This window comes from Notamacropus eugenii, chromosome X (genome assembly GCF_028372415.1).
Source record: "Notamacropus eugenii isolate mMacEug1 chromosome X, mMacEug1.pri_v2, whole genome shotgun sequence".
Taxonomy (NCBI): Eukaryota; Metazoa; Chordata; class Mammalia; order Diprotodontia; family Macropodidae; genus Notamacropus; species Notamacropus eugenii.
Window position 1 is genome coordinate 23388094 of NC_092879.1, and position 20179 is coordinate 23408272.

Below are 20179 nucleotides of genomic sequence, written 5' to 3' on the forward strand. Positions count from 1 at the left end.
TATGGTAAACCTGCCTACAAGCTTCTGTGGGGAGCCCTCTCAGGGACCTTCAGGCCATGAAGTTTGTGTGTCAGAGGAGGAGAGGCTAAGATGGAAGCCAGCTAGCCTGGCAGGCAGGAGAGACCTGAGTTCAAGGCTGGGGTCTGCCCCTCACTGACTTTGTGACTTCTGCCCTCCTCTTGACCTCAGTTGCCCTTTTTCTCAAATGAGAAAGTTGGAACAAATGAGGTTTGGGGTCTGGTTTAACCTTCTATTCTATCCAAACCTACAACCCTATTCAGACTCCATCTCCATATCCTTCATCTTCCCCAGTGCTAGCAAACCAGCCCACCCCCGAAGTTGAGGAAGCCCTGTTGGTCGAATGCTTTCCCTTGGGGCAGCCCCCAGTCAGGAAATTCTTCCCTTATTCCAACCTTAAAAGTTGGAATATAACTCTTGGTTCTCCTTGGTCCTGCCCCCTGAAACAGAGCACCCCCTTCCTCTATCTCATAGAGACTATCAGACCTCGGAGACCAGAGTGGTGGACAGACAACGTCAGGGAGTAACCTGTTAGGGACATTTCCTTACCATGGACAGGAGTCTTGAGATGTGGGGCTTATGTTTCCTGGTTTCTTCTCTCCCATTCTCAGGCACCTGGGCTTCAGGTGGACTTTGGGCGGGTCCCCTGGCAACTCTGGGCTCTCAAATATACAATGCAGAAAGTAGGAGTGCTCAGAGAGTCACCAAAAACAGGCAACCAGAGTCTTGACAAGGTGGACCCCCCCACCCCAATCCCCCTGGGGGCCGAGAATCGATGACTAATGATGTCAGCGTCCACCTCGGTGAGTCAGAAGACCACTTCCCGTCAACCGCGCCGCTCCCTCCACTAGCTCCAGTCAAGCATTTCACTCACCTGTCTCCTTGCAGTCATCATCCCTTTCCTCTCCTCCCGCCCCGTCCTCACACCCTCTCGTCTGTGGCTTGAGCTTCCAGAGGCGTTACCTGACTGTGGTCATTCCGTGTGGTGCACGGAGGAAGAGGACCCCGGGGACCAATACTGATGGATGCCCAGCGACCTCCCGCTGTCTGTGCAGACGATATGCACACACACACACACACACACGCACACGCACAGCAGAGATTATATCGTCCTGTATATGGGAAAGAGCTTGTATATTTCATATACATACATACATACATATATACATATATATATTCCCTGTCTTAATAAGATTAGTGTCTCTCCTATACATTATAAATTCATGCGTAATGTATATAAATATTTGGATAATATGACAGCTCATATATATGAAGATAGAGAATATATTCATGTATGTAAGTACTCAGATTCTGTCTCTTCATTCTTACGTACAGAAAGCAATTTGTCTTTCTAGAAATTTGTTCTTATGACTTATACCTTCTATTTCCTCACAGACATTGTTAATCATTTTTCCTATTTCTGATTATATAGGTACTCACATATTCACTCTTAGTTAATATCTGAGTACTCATAGTGTATTTATATATTTATTTAAATCTACATGAATACGTTTGTATACATTAATTCTCTACTCACACATATTAAGTCTCCCACATGCTCTCTATATTTTTAAAACTATTCCACTGCTTTTTTCTCTGTGGTTGAATATATGAAGACAAATGTCTATGTACACAGAGAGTATATCAGTACTCATATGTAGGAATATATATATAGAGAAAAAGAGTATCTGCATGTATACAAACATGGAGTGAATGAGTACTCACATTAGAAGTACCCACATAGGAATACAGAATGTTTCTATGAATGCTCATACATGCCAACACATAGAGGGATTATATGAATGCTCATATATATGAGTCACGAGAAATAGAGTATATTGGGGGAAGTTATGTACATGGATTCACTTATGGAGAGGATGTATGAGTACGGAAACACCAACAGTAAGGCATTATGGAGGAATCTTCATTCATATGAATACATAGTAAGAACATGTCAATACTCAGATGTAGAGATACAGTGACAGAAGAGGTGAGTCCTCATACATTTTAAAATACACCTGGAAGATAGGAATGTTCACCTAGGAGGAGATATGTCCAAATATTCTGCTTTCTCTTACCATGATGTTTCCTATAGAAGTTAAAGATTCTCACCTGGTTTTGCCTTTGTCTGCCAGATCTCTCCACATCCCAAGTCAAGTAGACATTACAGAAGGGACTCTGGAGATCCTGTTAAGTGAAGTCTATTTGTGTGTCTGAGAGTTGAAAGTTTACCTTTTTAAAAATGTGTACTGTAACCTCTGTTTTTAGGTGAGGATTAAATCCTTATCTGCTACTCCTTCTAAGGGGGGAATTACATAACTGAATTGAATCGGAATTCATTTAAAGTAAGTGGTATTTAACTTTGGAATTTTAAAATAATTAACATTTAATTGGTAAAAGCTGCAAATTAAAAAGCTGTAAAGTTTTGAAGCATCATCATCATCATCATATCTATATATCTGTATATCTAGATCTATCTATCTGTTTGTCTATCTATCTATCTATCTATCTATCTATCTATCTATCTATCTATCTATCTATCTATCTACATATGTAATTTGGAAGGATGGAAGGATTCTGCCTTCTTTGGTATTTAGATATTTCCTTTCTATTTGAATGTCTTCCCTTTCTCAATGTAACAGTGTAGCTTGTTAACAGTTTTTACATCAGGTGCAGTTGAAATAAAGATTGAAAGAGCATGGGATATTTATATCTAAATTCTCTAAAGTTTCCAGCGAGCTGTGGGTTCCTCATTTGATGTCCCCCTCAGAACTGTATTGCTAATAACATCAGAAGTATAAACTTTGAGCTGGATTTCCCAACATGAACTCGTTTCTGGAGAAGTAAAGGTTCAGAGTCTGTGAGTCTCCTCTGCCTCCCCCATTTAGGGGGAGATTTCTGTTTCCTCCTCCTTCCTTTGTTGTCATCTCATAAATATGCAAGCTTCTATTTAGACTGTGAACTCTGCACTTACTCAGGGTTCAGCAGTCTTGTTGATTTCTCTTCTAATAAATCCAGTTGTAATGCATGTCTCATGGACTTGTGATATAGTTTTTGGTTAACAAGCCTCTTTTGTCTCCTAAGCATGATTACTAATTGATAGTGATAGAGATACTTTATGAAATGATTGTATCAGAGGAGCACCAGTATGTGTTTTTGTGTGTTTAAGTGCTGGAGCAGGCGTGTGTCTCCTAACTTCCATCCCACTCTGTTTGATCATTGGTACACCAGTGTAAGAGTGGGAGCTTGTCTATTTCTTTGTGTCTGTACTAAGTTATGTCCTATCCAGTGCTTGATCACTGATTGACTGTGTGTGTGTGCGTGTGTGTATGTATGGAAGTGTGGGAACATGTGTGTTTCTTTGTATGTCTCTTTATGTTTTTATGTCCTAAAATCCTTCCCACCCCCTGTTTGATCATTTCTAACACACTGAACTACGTCAGATTGGAGTGTATTTTAATGTAGGCAAAATCTTTCTGTATTGTGCCTTGCTTTATATTTCTGTTAACGAGAGTATTTTTTCCTGTCAGTATGGGCATACTGAGGAAGTGTTTATAGCTTTCCTGATGAAGTTCCTCTCTTATAATCCTGGCCTCATCTTGACAAACAATTTGATTTAGCCCTGCTTCTGGCCAATTCAGGCTGTTGACTGCAGGAGACAAGCTCAGTGATAGATGTCCATAAGACTGATCAGTGCAGTTTGAGGGAGAAGCCCTCTTTCCCTAATGGGCTCAACTGACCTGCCCAGCCAGGGAAAGGTAAGGGCACATGAGCTCTGGTGTTGTTCGGGCTTCCATTTTGCAGCCCAAACAGTTGCCTTTGCACAAGTGAAAATTTGCCACCTTGATTGTGTTATTAATCTGCTCCTTCCTTCCCTTCCTGCAAGTCCAAGTGCCTCCCAGCCCGCCTCCACCAAACTGTTCTTGACCCCTCCCTCTGCAGGGCTTGTCTCTTTTGGCCAAGGCTTTGCCACCACTACCACATGAGGCATGCCCAAGGCACACTTTTTCCCTCACTAGACTGGGAATGCTCTGAGGGCAGGAAACAAGGACTTTGCCATGGCTAATTGCTGCAAGGCCCAGAAAAATATTCAAGCAGTGTGAAGTGAAGTGAAGTGAATGAAGAAGCCAGGGGTCGTCCCGCTGCATAAATGCAAGAAATTCATTCAGGGAACTTCTCTCTCTGTGTGTGGTTTGTTTGCTTTTTACTTAAGTCCAGAGTCCTAACTGGAGACTGCCAGAACACCAGTTCTATGGGGAACTTGCCCACCATCTCCTGTGGAGAGCCTTCCCAGAGACCTTCAGCTGATGAAGCTTGGATGTCAGAGGAGGAAAGATCCAAGATGGAAGTCAGTTAGTCTGGCAGACAGGAGACACCTGGGCTCAAGGCCTGGGTCTGCCCTCTACAAGCTCTGGGACCTTGGCCATGTCCCTGCCCTCCTCCTGGCCTCACTCAGTTACCGTTTTCTCAAGTGAGGCATACTTGATGACATCTAAGGTCACTTATAGCCCTTCATGGTATCCAAACCTACAAGCCCATTCAAACACTGCCCTTCCAGTATTTATATGCCCTGCCAGGACTATGCTAACAATCTAGTCCCCAACAACTAGTTGAGAAATCCTTGCTGGTGATTTACTTTCCCTTGGGTCAGCCTCCAGTCATGAAGTTCTGCTTTTATTTCAACCAGAAAGATTGAAGCAAAGACTGATTCATCCTGGATCTGCCTCCTGAAACTCAGGTGGCCCCAAGCCAACGAACAAGTACTGTTAGACCTCAGAGCCTCGGGGTCTTGGAAGGCCAAGGTCTGCTAGGGACCAGTTGGGGACCTTTTCATACCATGAGCAGGAGTTCTGTGATCTGGGTCTTATGTTTCCTTGCCTCTTGTCTCTCTGCTCAGGAGTCTGAACTTCAGGTGGACTTTGGGCTGGTCCCTTGGCCTTTCTCCCTCTCAGATATCCACTTCCAGCCCTCTGGGTCCTCAGGGAGTCCCCAGCCCAGGGGAGCTGAGTCTGGACAAGGTGGAACCCCTGCTGAGCTCCCATGACCAGTGATGTCAGGCCGCTCCTTGGGGAGACAGGAATTCTCCCACTAATCCTGCTGCTCTCTCAGCTGGCCTCCAGCAGGCAGCCAACTCCCCAGTGCCCCTCCACTCAGTATCTCTCACCCAAACACTCTCTCAGAATTATTTCCTGCACCACTTCCCCCTGTCCCCTTGTGGCAGCTGCATATGTCCTAAGCTACCAGGTGGATGTCCCAAGTGTGACCCATTCTGAGAGCCAGGCATGGAGAGAGATGACCCCGGAGCCCAAGACTGATGGCCAGAGACCCCCCTGTGTGTGTCCAGATGAATCTCTGTTCCCCTCTTCAAAGCCACTGATCTTCATGTATTCTTATTCGGGAGCACTCAAATATCTCCTGTGTATATTCACGTAAGGGAAGAGCTGCTCTTTCTCTATTACTCTTCATGAGAACTGAATTATTTTCTTTAGAATCACTTACAGGATATATAATGTCATCTTATAGACACAGAAGAACTCTTATGTTTCATTTATATATGTTCTCTATTCAGGAGTATTCATATATATGAATATATGTCACTACAGTCTTTGACCTTTAAAGCATAAATTTACATTTTTGTAAATAAATGTATTGTGAATATATGACAACTCTTACAGAGGAAGATAAAGTCTATATTCTTTTATGTAAGTACTAATGTGGTTTCTCTTCATTCCTAGGTAGGAGTTTTAACTTTTCTCTCTTTTGGAGGGGGAAGGCAAGGCAATTGGGATTAAGTGATTTGCCCAAGGTCACATAGTCAGTAAGTGTCAAGTGTCTGAGGCTGAGTTTGAACTCAGGCCCTCCTGACTTCAAGTCTGGGGCTCGATTCACTGCACTACCTCGCTGCTCCTAAGCTTTTCATTTATTAACTTTTTTTATTTATTTAACTTTTAACATTCATTTTCACAAAATTTTGGGTTCCAAATTTTCTCCCCTTTTGTCCCCTCCCCCCACCCCAGAACTCCGAGTGTTCTAATTGCCCCTGTCTGCCAATCTGCCCTCTCTTCTATCATCCCTCTCTGCCCTTGTCTCCATCCTATACCCCTTTACCTTTATTTCTTATTTCCTAGTGGCAAGAACAGTACTCGACAGTTGTTCCTAAAACTTTGAGTTCCAACTTCTCTTCCTCCCTCCCTCCCCACCCCTTCCCTTTGGAGGGCAAGCAATTCAATATAGGCCAAATCTGTGTAGTTTTGCAAATGACTTCCATAATAGTAGTGTTGTGTAAGAACTAATTATATTTCCCTCCATCCTATCCTGTCCCCCATTACTTCTGTTCTCTCTTTTGATCCTGTCCCTCCCCGTGAGTGTTGACCTCAAATTGCTCCCTCCTCCCCATGCTCTCCCTTCCATCATACCCCCCACTCTGCTTATCCCCTTATTCCCCACTTTCCTGTATTGTAAGATAGGTTTTCATACCAAAATGAGTGTGCATTTTATTCCTTCCTTTAGTGGAATATGATGAGAGTAAACTTCATGTTTTTCTCTCACCTCCCCTCTTTATCCCTCCACTAATAAGTCTTTTGCTTGCCTCTTTTATGAGAGATGATTTGCCCCATTCCATTTCTCCCTTTCTCCTCCCCATATATTTCTCTCTCACTGCTTGATTTCATTTTTTTAAGATATGATCCCATCCTCTTCAATTCACTCTGTGCACTCTGTCTCTATGTGTGTGTGCGTGTGCATGTGCATGTGTGTGTGTGTGTAATCCCACCCAGTACCCAGATACTGAATAGTTTAAAGAGTTACAAATATTGTCTTTCCATGTAGGAATGTAAACAGTTCAACTTTAGTAAAGTCCCTTATGACTTCTCTTTGCTATTTACTTTTTCATGCTTCTCTTCATTCTTGTGTTTGAAAGTCAAATTTTCTTTTCAGCTCTGGTCTTTTCATCAAGAATGCTTGAAAGTCCTCTATTTCATTGAAAGACCAATTTTTCCCCTGAAGTGTTATACTCAGTTTTGCTGGGTAGGTGATTCTTGGTTTTAGTCCTAGTTCCTTTGACTTCTGGAATATCCTATTCCACGCCCTTCGATCCCTTAATGTAGAAGCTGCTAGATCTTGTGTTATCCTGATTGTATGTCCACAATACTTGAATTGTTTCTTTCTAGCTGCTTGCAATATTTTCTCCTTGACCTGGGAACTCTGGAATTTGGCCACAATGTTCCTAGGAGTTTCTCTTTTTGGATCTCTTTCAGGCGGTGATCAATGGATTCCTTGAATACTTATTTTGCCCTCTGGTTCTAGAATCTCAGGGCAGTTTTCCTTGATAATTTCATGAAAGATCATGTCTAGGCTCTTTTTTTGATCATGGCTTTCAGGTAGTCCCAAAATTTTTAAATTGTCTCTCCTGAATCTATTCTCCAGGTCAGTTGTTTTTCCAATGAGATACTTCACATTATCTTCCATTTTTTCATTCTTTTGGTTTTGTTTTGTGATTTCTTGGTTTCTCATAAAGTCATTAGCCTCCATCTGTTCCATTCTAATTTTGAAAGAACTACTTTCTTCAGTGAGCTTTTGAACCTCCTTTTCCATTTGGCTAATTCTGCTTTTGAAAGCATTCTTCTCCTCATTGGCTTTTTGAACCTCTTTTGCCAATTGAGTTAGCCTATTTTTCAAGGTGTTATTTTCTTCAGCATTTTTTTGGGTCTCCTTTAGCAGGGTGTTTACTTGTTTTTCATGCTTTGCTTGCATGTCACTCAATTCTCTTCCCAGTTTTTCCTTCACCTCTCTAACTTGATTTTCAAAATCCTTTTTGAGCTCTTCCATGGCCTGAGACCATTGAGTAGGCTGGGATACAGAAGCCTTGACTTCTGCGTTTTTCCCTGATGGTAAGCATTGTTCTTCCTCATCAGAAAGGAAGGGAGGAAATGCCTGTTCACCAAGAAAGTAACCTTCTATAGTCTTATTTTTTTCCCCTTTTCTGGGCATTTTCCCAGCCAGTGACTTGACTTCTGAGTGTCCTCTCCACCCCCACCTCGCCTCCAGATCCACCCAGCCAGCACTTGGGGTCTGAGATTCAAATGCTGCTCCCCAGCCTCAGGGCTTTGGGCGGGGGCACGGCTGCTGTTCAGTGTGAGATTAAGTTCAGGTGCTCAAGTCAGGGCAGGGCCGCCTCATGGGGCTCAGTTCCCTCAGGGAGTTTATGCAGAGACCTTCAACAATGGATCCAGGCTCCTGTCTGCTTGGGGAGCCCTCGTCTGCTCCAGCCTCCGCTGCTGCCTCCCAAGGGGCCTGAGTTATGGGGGCACCCCACTCCCCTCTCAACCCGCCAAAGAGACCCTCTCACCGCCCCTTGTCACCTGTGGGTGGAGGGACCTGCGCGGCTGCTGAAGATTCTGTCCCAGAAGCCTGGTCGGATATGCTCCTTTCAGCACTGCACTGCTGAGGCAGGGTTGGGCTCTGTTCCGGGTCCAGGGCGCGAGGGACCTTTTGCGAGAGGTTTTCAAGCTCTCTGGAGCAGAAATCTCATCCGCTCCGTTCTGTGGCTTCTGCTGCTCCAGAATTCGCCGGTGGTTCTTCTTTTTTTACAGGTATTTTTGGGCAGTGGGTTCGGAGGTAGTGTATGTGCATCTTTCTACTCCGCCATCTTGGCTCCGCCCCCCATAATTTTTTTTTTTTTAAAGACTTCTTAAAAGTCCATAATGTTGGGGCAGAGCCAAGAAGGCAGAGTGGAAGGACAGATCTGCTGTAGCACTCCTACCAAAGCCCACAAAATACCTGTATAAATGACTGTAAACATTTTCTAGAGCAGCAGAAACCACAAAAGGACAGAGTGAAAGAATTTTCCAGCCCAAGGCAGCCTGAAAGTCCGACAGGGAAGGTCTATCTCACTGGGCTCAGAGTGGAGCACAGCCCAGCGTTGGCCATGCAGCTTGGCAAGGATAGGACTGGAGCAGGCTTCAGGCCACAGACTCATGGGAAACAGCTGCGGTTCGAAGATTCCTCAACCTAGAAATGTCAGAGACAGCTTCAAAGGTCAGTGAAAAAACTCTTTCACTTGAGTCAGAAGGGAACAGGGTCCTGCCCTAGTCCCAGCCCCAGGCAGCTTTAGCATCCCTTTTTGAAGCCCTCAGGGTAAAGACCCTGGGGGAAACAAGCAGCTGATATGAATCTCAATCCTGACTGGTGGTCCTGGGGTGAGGAGGAGCTGTGGTGTGGTGGAGCTGGTGGCGACGGTGGAGAGACCCTGCCACAGATCCTGGACGGTAAAGAGTGCTTGTCATTGCTCCCAGACTAAAGTGCAGGCCAGCAGTGAAGTAAACTCCTTTCCCTTGATCGTGCCACTTTGGAGGAAGTGAGAGCTTACAGGTCCCTAGAGTATACCCTCCACTTGGCAAAGGACTCAAAAGTCAAGTAACTTCCTGAGAAAATACCACAAAAAGGGAAAAAATGAGACCAAAGAAGGTTATTTTCTTGGCGAACAGGTATTTTCCTCCATCCTTTTGGATGAGAAGGAACAAAGCACACCATGAGAGGAAGACATCACAGTCAAGGCTTCATCTAAAACCACCAAAACAATTTTACAGTGGTCTCAAGCTGTGGAAGCTCTCCAAATAGATTTTGAAATTCAAGTAAGAGAGGTGGAGGAAAAATTGGGAAGAGAAATGAGAGCGATGCAAGAAAATTGTAAAAAGCGAGTCAACAGCTTGCTAAAGGAGACCCAAAGAAATGCTGAAGAAAATCACACCTTTAAAAATAGACTAACCCAGTTTAGGTATCAGAATCATATTTGTATCATAAAAAGAATTTGGTAGGACTCCTTCTTTGGCAATTTTCCCAAATAGTCTATACAGTATTGGAATTTACTCTTTTTTAAATGTTTGACGGAATTCACTTGTATCTCCTTCTGGCCTTGGAGATTTTTCGTAGGGAGTTCATTGATGGCCTGTTCAATTTCTTTTTTTGAGAGGGCGTTATTTAAGTATTCAAATTACTCTTCTGTTAATCTGGGCAATTTATATTTTTAAAATAATCATCCATCTCATTTAGACTGTCGGATTTATGGACGTGCAGGTGGGCAAAGTAATTTCTAAATAATTTCTCCCTCATTGGAGGTTAGTTCATCCTTTTCATTTTCTATATTGGTAGCTTGGTTTTCTTCTTTTCTTAAATCAAATTGACCAAAGGTTTATCAATTTTATTGGTTTTTTCATAAAACCAACTTTCAGTTTTTATTTATTAGTGCAATAGTTTTCTTACTTTCAATATTTTTAATCTCTCCTTTGGATTTCAGTACTTCTAATTTGGTATTTACTTGAGGATTTTCAATTTAATCTTTTTTGAGCTTTTTCAGCTGCACTCTCAATTCATTGATCTCCTCTTTCTCTGTTTTATTCATGTAGGCATCAAAGACATAAAACTTCTCCTAAGAACTACTTTTGCAGTATTTCATAAGATTGGGTAGGTTGTCTCATTATTGTCATTTTCTTGAATGAAGTTGTTGAGTGTTTCTGTGATTTGTAGTTTGACCCACTCTTTTTTCAGGATTAGATTGTTTAGCTTCCAATTAATTTTTGATTTATATTTCCATGGCCTTTGATTACATGCAATTTTTATTGCATTATGATCTGAGAAGAATGCATTGACTATCTCTGATATTCTATACTGGATTGAGAGGTTTTCCTGGCCTAGTACATGGTCAATTTTTGTATATGTTCCATGTACCACTGAGAAAAAGATATAATTCTTTCTATTTCCATTCAATTTTCTCCAGAGATCCATCATATCTACCTTACCCAGAATTTAATTCATGTCCATAATTTCTTTCTTGTTTCAGGTTAGATTTATCAAGTTCAGATAAGGGAACGTTGAGGTCCCCCATTTGTACAGTTTTGCTGTCTATTTCTTCCTGTAAGTCCCTTTACTTCTCCTCTAAGAATTTGGATGCTATACCACTTGGAGCATATATATTTAGTAATGAAATTGCTTCATTGTGTATGGTGCCTTTTAGCAGGATGTAGTTTCCTTCCTTATTTCTTGTGATTGGATCCATTTCTGTTTTTTCTGAGATTAGGATATTGCCCCTGCTTTTATTACATCAGCTGAAATACTATGTATTGTGGACCAAACTTTTACCTTTACCCCGTTAAGCATAGGTAAATGTCCCCATTTCAAATGTGTTTCTTGTAAACAACATATTGTTGGATTACGGTTTTTAATCCATTCTTCTATCCATCTCCCTTTTATGGGAGAGTTCATCCCATTCACATTTATAGTTATGATTACCATCTGTGTCTTTCCCTCCATCGCCTTTCCCATTTATGCTTTCACTTCTCTCTTCTCCCTTCCCCTCCACAGAAGTTTTAATTTTTGACCACTGCCTCCCTCCATTTTCCCTCCCTTCTTTCAGCTCCCCTCCCCTTTAATCCCTTTTCCCCTTACTATTTCTTCCCTCCATTTTATCCCTCCCTCCCTTTTCTTTCCCCCTTCCCCTCCTATGGCATACAGAGCTAGTTGTATTTCTATACTTAACTGAGTTTGTTGTTCCCTCCTTGAACTCAATCAGATGAAATATTTAATATTTATTGACTGACTCTTCTGGAATAGACTCAATGTGTCTCACATGTAGATCAGAAGGGCAGGGACCTCTGATACTCTTTCAAATGCAGCTTGTTCCCCACTCCCCCCATGGCTTAATCCTCCCCCCTTTCCACAAAACTCACAACATCAGCTTTCTGAACACTCAGAGAACTCTCCCCTGAAAGGTCGGAGTTTTTGTCTTTGCAGGTAATACTGGGAAGCAGAATTCCTAATTCTGTTTCTTTGTTTTGTTTTGTTTTTGTTTCTTTTTTAATTTAATTATTATTATTTTTTAATGTTTTACAATCACTGCCATAAAATTAAGATTTTATCCCCCCCACGCCTGCCCCCCACTACCCCCCTCTCTCCCCACGACAGCATACAATTCTGTATAGATTCTACATATACTTTCCTATTGAGTACGTTTTCACTATAGTCATGCTATGTAGTCAAACTAAAATAAATGGAAGAAATCATATAACAAATCGAAACTTGATACACAAAAACACACACACACAAACATGATCTGCTACATTCTGCGAATGACTTCCATATTTCTTTCTCTGAGTGTGCAAGGCATTTTGCCTTAGAAAACCACCATTGGGATTTCTTTTTAATAAGTTCTCGCGTTATTACGAAAAACAACATAAATACATAGCAATTAAAATTAAGCAAGCAGCTGTGACGGAATATTTTCAATATCTTAGTATATAAAATTCTAAACTGTCTTATTTTGAGAAATAAGGGAGGCACACTGCCACATTTTTCTCTGACAGTGGAGAGATTTATTAGGACAAGGTTATATCACAATGAAAATAATTTCCTAGCAAGATTGTATGATTCAGCAGCCAACTCAGACAATTCTTGAAAAGTCAATTATTTGGCTAAGTAAGATGAGTAAAGAACTATGGAGCTGGGAGGTAGACACACACCATCAGCTTGATTAGGCACGAGCTGTTGAGTCAAGGACTGAAAACATACTTATGAGGAGAATCTCATCCAGGGAGGCCCCTTAGAGATTTGGGGATAAATATACTCAATGAAAAGTTGGCCAGCTAGCCTCAGCCACAATCCTTACTGTGTGGAAGCACCCTACCCCCAAACGTCCTAGCTGCATACTTGAGCAAACATGTCATACCCTGTTACTTTTGAAAGGTCTCCCTTTAGGGTCGGAAACAAGCTTTGCCCGACTGTTCATTGGCACAGTGGACTGTGATTCCAGTGCCTCCAAGCGCTGGGTCAGTGCCCGTTTCTGCTGAATTGCTAGGCTCAGCAAAGACTTCAAGTTCTTCTTTTCCTCTTCTTTAGCAGCAAGCTGTTGCTGTATTTCACCAAGCTGCAAAGCATACCCCTCATACCTGCCAAAGAAGAGTAGAAAGGCAGATCAGCAACTTCAACCCATCACTTTACCATACTTTAACATCTTGGTCTCCCTTCAGGCATGGGGCCCCAAGCAGGCAATCCCACTCAACCTATTTATCTTCAAGGACCAACTGGATCCCTCATAGGCTAGTGGCTGCCATGTTGTTTCCTTGTCCTTGTGAAGAACACAGTTCTTCACCCCTTACAACCTCAATGTGGGAGGGAATCAATCCCTTGATCTAAAAGGCTGGAGACTCCCCTCTTAAGGAACTCTTCCAGTTAGTAAATAAATTAATAACAGCTCCTTTCTCCACAGTGTTCTAAAGTTTGCAAAGCTCTTTTCTCACAGCACTGAGTTGGATAATCAAGGATTGTTACTTCCATTTTTCAAATGAAGGAAACCTCACAAAAGGGATGTGACTCACTTAAGATCCCAAATCTAGTAAGCATGAACCAGGTTGCAAACCAGGGTGCAAACCTGGCTAAACCCTAGGCCCACTGTTCTTTGCTACTCCTTCTCACTGGAAAAAAATCCTGCTTCATGAAGGAAGTGAGTCAAACATAGCTTTGGTACTAAGAAACCTCCTAGGCAAGATCAAAGACCATGGTTACCAGTGTCACTTTCTTGATAGATTCTCTTAATGCTTTAGTATTGAGTCTTCATACGAATACACCTCCTGTTGAAGGTGGCTTACAAGGAAGCCATCAACACTGTAGCACACTGTCCTAAGAGGACAGGACAGTTAAGCAACAAAAAGGGAACTAAGCCAATTGATCTGTCCACTATCACGCAGAATGTTACTTCCAAAGTCAGAACCGTATTCCAACTTGGTGGTTCTTTCACACAGTGTCTCACATTTAGACTAGGTATGTACAGACAATATGAGTAGAAACAGCTCTATGCATGCATTGTCTTCTCTGGGAAGAAAAGTTACAAGGTCTCTCCTTCCTCCCTTTGTCACACATATAATTAAATGTGCAAAGATTATTTTGGGGCAGGTGCCCACATTAGGGCAACTAAGGACTGGAAATCTCTCCCTTGGCGCAAGCTTTGTGGTTCCTCACAACCAGCAAATGAGTTCACCAGAGTGTTGGGGAGGGGGGGTTTAGAAACAGAGAAGAGACAGAACTGAAACCTGCCTGCTGGCAACCACCACCCAAAGGGAGGAAAACGGCACAGTATCTTGTTTCATAACTTCCAGCTCATGCCTGAATTTATGCGTGGTTTCTGCCACCACAAGCTTCTCATCTTCATATTTGCGTTTCATATAGGAAAGGGCACCTTCAGCAGCCTAGAGGAGAAAGAAAAGAATATGGGTATACTGGCAAGCTGCAATGGAGAATTTGCCAAGACTTCCTCCAGAGGTTCAATTTGCTCCCCTGCTTCCCTCAATACTAATACATTTCCTCTGATAGTCCAATCTGCTCTTTCCCTATCTTGCACAGACACAGTTGTTCCTGTGTTGGCTATTCCAAACTATGTAAGTAACAGGAAGGCAAGGATCATATTTTTGTTTTTTTTATTTGGTATTTATTTTTATGTCCCTAGAGCTTAGCACAGGGCAAGGCACATAGTGAATTCTTAATAAATGCTTACTGATTTGGTTTTACCAACCACGTAAACCAACTTCTCAACATGCTTTACATTATGCTATTTAATGACTCTTCCCATATCAAGGGGATTAGGAGTATGGTGCCCCGAGATCTTGGACAATCCACATAAAAATTTTTGGCTTTCCCTGTGTACCAGAGAAAAATTCTGAATCATTACAGTAATAAATCATTAAAATACGTTGATGTTATATAATATTCTACATATATTTTATGCATTTCTGAGGTCCTAAAGTTCTTTGGTGTCATCTGCTAGACTTCATGTGTCATCTGCGGATACTACAATACTACCCACAAATTCCCATTAAATTTCTTATGCCAACTCTTGACATAGCAAAATATTAATGGGAAAAGTCAAGATGTGGAAGGGAGAATTATACTTGTTAATTTTAATCCAAACTGTAAGATGAACCTACCCAGGGGCCTAGGCCACAAGATCCTTAAATTCCCTTCACTATGAGCCTTGGGTATGACAAATAATAACTTGCACATAGCCATTGACAAGGGATTTTGTACTTTGTTGGAATAACAACACCTTAAATCAGTAAAAATAGGGAAAAAAATCAACTATTCCTTCTATCTTTCTAAGTTACCATGTTGAATGATGTTAACTTCCCAAAGAAAAAGAAAGAAAATGTTCTTTTGGATCCCTGGTTTTCCCTACCTGACAACAAATCATCTTCGAGTTCTTAAATCTGCTATTCATAGCGTCTCTTTCTGCCTCTGCTCCAGAGGCAAATGTGACATATCTTTGAAGCTTACCTGCTTGTTGGCCTTCAAAACACTCCTCAGAGTTACTATTTGCTCTCTGTATGTGTTCAACAACGACTTCAGTTCCACTATTTCATCAACAAGAGCATTTTTATCCTTCAACTCTGTTGACATGGTTTCAAGGGACTTGTTGCCCACTGAGATCGCCAGGGCTGTCTGGAATTGCTTCACCTGACTTCCAGTGATGCAAATTTGATTGGAAAGATTCTCAGGTTCCTTGTCTTCCTCTTCTCCATCAGACTCACATGGAGAATCACCAACAGCCTGGCTGCTGCTTTGCTCAGGGCTAAACAAGACTTTCACAAAGACATCATTAGACTGGCTTCTGCACATACGTGCATTGGCCACAACATCACTGGCATGCCTTTTGCAGGTATGGTCAGGGGTCTCTTGGCCATCTTTATAGCCATCCAACAGACCACGATCAGGTAACAGGTTGTTGCAGACACACACCTGGTGATACACGTTGGCCAGATCTTCAGCAATCACCTGCAGCTCCTCCTGGGTGAGGCTCAGTTTGCTCTGAAATTCTGAGGACCATTTCCTCGAAGCCTGAAGCTCCTTCTCTAGGTTAATAATGATCTCTTGCTTCTGCTTACCTGATTCAGCCCAGAATCTTATGTGTTCTGGCAGGTTTTGAGACTCTTCTTTCCAGGCCTCTGTGTCCTGCTTGTACTTGGCTTCAAAATCCTGGTATTTCTGATGTAGCTCCTGAAGTTCCGTCTTCAGCCTCACAACTTGCGAACAGTTTCACGCAGCACACTTATGTTCCAGGCTACGGAGTTCACTGACACCACTCTTGTCTCCATCTTTTCCAAAGAGCAAACCCCCTTTGTTAGTGTTGTACCGTTTGTTTAGAGTCTGCATTTGCTCAAGAAGGTAGTTATTTGGAGCTTGCTGTTCGGACAGCGCCTTCTTCGTGCTATCAAGCTGTGTCTGCAACTCTTTTATACTTCTTAATAGCGATGACTTTTCATGATCAATCTGTGGGTGCAAAGGAAAGAAATTCAAACGGGAATTAAATTTCCATTTAATATTGGCCTTCAACTGAATGACCACCGATTTGATACATGGTAGAGTGGACTTATTCAAGAAAAAATGATTCAAAGTGTGTTAGGGGTCATCTAGTTCAATCTCTGAGATTCTAGAGTTTATCCTCATTGTGTGTTTAGAAAAAGGTATCAAGGAGAGGGCGGAAGGGGAAGGGTACTCTGTTTGACTCAAGATTAAGACTGAATCCAGGGGGAGGGGAGAAACTTTTGTGGCCTTTACACCACAGAGTAAGGAAGCTAGGCAACATGCAGAGGGCAATCAGGATAGTGAAGGAACTTGAGTTCATGCTGAGTGAGGAATGGTTGAAGGAAATGAGAAGTAAAAAAGACTTGGGTGAGGTAGAACAGAATGGCCACCTTCAGGTATTTGAAGAGCTTTGATATAGAAGAGTACTTGCTCTATTATTTGGTCCCAGAGGAACAATAATAGTGAGAAGTTGGAAAGAGGCTCAATGTCAGGGAAAGGCAGACAGTTTTCCCAAAGTATAACTGGCTTCCCTGAGAGGTGACAGGTTCCCTCCATGGAGGTCTTAAGCAAAGGATGAGAGACCTCTTTTTAGGCATGCTGCATTGGGGATCCTTTGGGGGATATGGATTAGACTAACTGGATTAGAGATATCTTTTAAATTCTGAAATCCTGTGATTCCATGGATGGGGAAAAAAGCATCTACTCTTCCTGAATTCACAGTTTCTGTTGGTGGTAGCACCATTCACACACAACCTCCCAGGTGGTAATCTTGGGGTCAACTTTGCACATTCCTGTCTTAGTGTCTTTTCCTAGCCAGTCAGTTGCCAGTTCCTGCTGATTCCACTTCCAAAAATCTCCTGCCTCTGTCTACTATGTTCTCCATTCCCCAAGTAATCCTGTTAATAATTCAGGGTCTCCTTATTAGTTACCCAGACTATAGCTTGCTTCCAACTCTCTTCTCTGATTCTCAGGCCAAAAGAATATTTCAAATGCACAGATCTGGTGCTGTTACTCCTCAGTTCAAAAAGAAAAAGAAAAAAAAAGAGAAAAGAAAATGAAAGGAAGGGAAGAGAAGCAAGGAATGGGAAAGAAAGGGAAAGTAAAAGAAATGAAAGGAAAGTAGAAGAAAAAGAAAAGGAAAAAAGGAAGTAAAACAAAATAAAGCAAAACTGAAAATAAAATCTTCCTGGGCACTGTGGGTATACAGATGAACATGAAAGCAGGCCCTACCCTCGCTGACTTTGGGTCCTGCTGAGCGGCTGCCACTTATATCCTGATCAGTAAGTTCCAGTACTGGTAATGGGACTGAGGGACATTTCTTGCAAACTGATCTTGGAAACTTTTCAAAGAGAACCTTAACTACTGGGGAAAATCAGGTCAATCTTCCTGGGACTGGGGTCCAAGTGATGAATGTAGGAATACCTGCTGGTACAGTCTAGTTGGCATACAGATGACAAGATGGGGAATACTGTTAGATAAGGGTTTAGTGGAACTTTGTGGACATAGGGAAAGCCTTAAATGCCAACCCACAAAGTTTGTCTTTATCCTCAAGGCACTAAGAGGCCCCTATAGGTTCTTGATCAAGTAAGATGGCCAGACCTGTCTGTGACTTAAGAACATTATCTCAGGCCTTTCAGAAAGGATGATTTGCAGAGAGGGAAGAGTGAACAAAAAGGCCCCTTTTCCAGCTGTCATTGTCCCCCATGTCCTGCCACCCCAACCCTCTTCTGGACTGCTCTGTTGGGACTTACATTCAAACACTCTGTGCTCCCGTCAGACTACATGACTCTCTCCTGGCCCTGATATGGACTCCTGTGTCTCCCCCCTGGCATGGTCTCCCTCCTGTTTGTCCACAGAATTCCTTTGATATTCCCTTAAAATGTAACCTTCTCTAGGAAGACTTCCCTGTTCCCCTGCTTGGTAAGGACCTTGTTCGACAAGTCTCATGTAGCCCTAGGCTTTATAGGTCTTTGATACAGTCCCCATATCACATGGGATAGTACAGCTGTTCATACAGATGTCTTACCATCGATACTAGAATGTAAGAGTTCCTGACCCCAAAGAGCTATCTTCTCTACTCTCTACCTAGTGCCTAGCAGGTGTTCTGCATACAGTAGAAGAATAATCAAGATTTACTATAGAGTCCTCTAATAATTACCTAAATTTCAAACCTCTCCCTCATTTAGGACTACAAATATACTAGGTTGTCTTAGCAATTCCTTTGATTGAACTGATTTAGTTGCCATACCAAACAGAAAGCAATTGTACCAATACTGTCCAGAAGCAAATTCCAAAGTTTCAGTCTACCATAAGTAATGGAGGAATAGGACAGAAACTGCTTTTGGGGAGGGTGATGAATCCAGGCTTCATTTTAAAATGGTGTTAGTCATCCCTGAGCCCCAGAATGTGGCATTTTGAGAATATTTTTAGTCATTTCCTGATCTAAAAGTACAAAGTATTCAAAACAAGTGACCAGTAAGTTGCTGAAGCATGTTAAAATCCAGGATCTCTCCTCCCTTCCCTTTGCTAAACTTCCCAGAACATCAGGAAGGAGGAGATGGTCATGTTCCTATGTAGGTGTGTATATATGTATGTCTGTACATGTACACATACATATGTGTGTATGTATCTGTGCATATGTGTGTATTGTATACATATGAGTGTTTGTATATATGTATTGTGTGTGTAAAGGTGGATATGTGAGTACATACACACATATGTACACATATTTATGTATATTTATATATACATATCCCTTTTCTAAAAACAACTACAGGAGGTGATTTCTGAGGGCACTACTGCCACCAGGTACTGTGAGTATGAATGACCTCAATTGTGAAAGCCTGACCAGAGATGGAGAACTTCATGCATAACGGTGACAGAAAAGAAACAAATGCTTAAATGGAAGGCTTTGTTGCCATATACCCTGAACATCACTTAATAACAGTTGGAAATTAATTCCTAGACTTGGAGAGACTACACTGCTCTTCTGTGCTTAACAAAGACAGCAAAAGAAATACTTGATTCCATTCTAAAGGTGAATTTCCTCCCAAAGAACAGAAACCTTTTAAACACTCAAGTAGGCGACATAGGAGGCCTTCTCAGCTTAGTATATGGCAAAGAAGTTCAAGAAAAATTGCAAGTGACTTTTGTTTCTCCAAATCTGGAAGAAGGAAATGAGAGAAATGATAAAGTTCACAACTCATCATGGCCTCCAGGACAGAAGTATTCTCTCTTAAGAGAGAATGAGGGCCAGCCTGCAGTCAGCTATGTAGGCAATGCTATGGCAAACTTCCACCTTGGAAGGGCTCTCAGGGCTTGGATCCTTGAGCAGAGCAGCTGTGACTGCTCAAGGTTCTCAACTCATTCATAAAACTGGTCAGTGAGTGCCCAGTAAGATATGCTGCTCCACTGGGGCACATTTCATTGGCCAAAGTACCCTGCCAAAGCAATAGGAGGATCTGATCACCGTGGCATCTTGCCCCATTACCTTGACTTCCCATTTTGCCTCTTTTTTTCCTTTTCATAATGAATGATGTCCACCTATACACAGGATTGGTCCCTACCAGATAGCCCAAGTCTAAAGTAAACTCTTTGGGACTTCAATTGCTGTAAGAACCAAAGGTTCCTACAACTACAGAAACCAGCTCCTAAATCCCCAGCTTCATTTCTTGCTCTGGGAGCCCTTGCTTGAATGCCAGTCACCCTCCCACCTCCGTGCTCAATCAGGAGGGTCTAGGACTCTTTCTCTAAAGTTTACTCCTGTAGCCTGAATCCTCAGAATCTGGCCTTTGTCTATCCAGACCCTAGGGAGGCT

General features: G+C 42.2%; 1 protein-coding gene across 1 annotated transcript in view; it reads right to left on the minus strand.

Moving 5' to 3' along the window:
- Positions 1-12407: 12407 nt before the first annotated feature.
- LOC140516234 (protein bicaudal D homolog 2-like) overlaps positions 12408-20179 on the minus strand; it is a 35709-nt gene continuing 27937 nt past the window's right edge. The window contains 3 exon segments of the mRNA XM_072627281.1: positions 12408-12956; positions 14101-14252; positions 15334-16326. Of these exon segments, the coding sequence (XP_072483382.1) occupies positions 12731-12956; positions 14101-14252; positions 15334-16326 (1371 nt within the window). The 3' untranslated portion in view covers positions 12408-12730.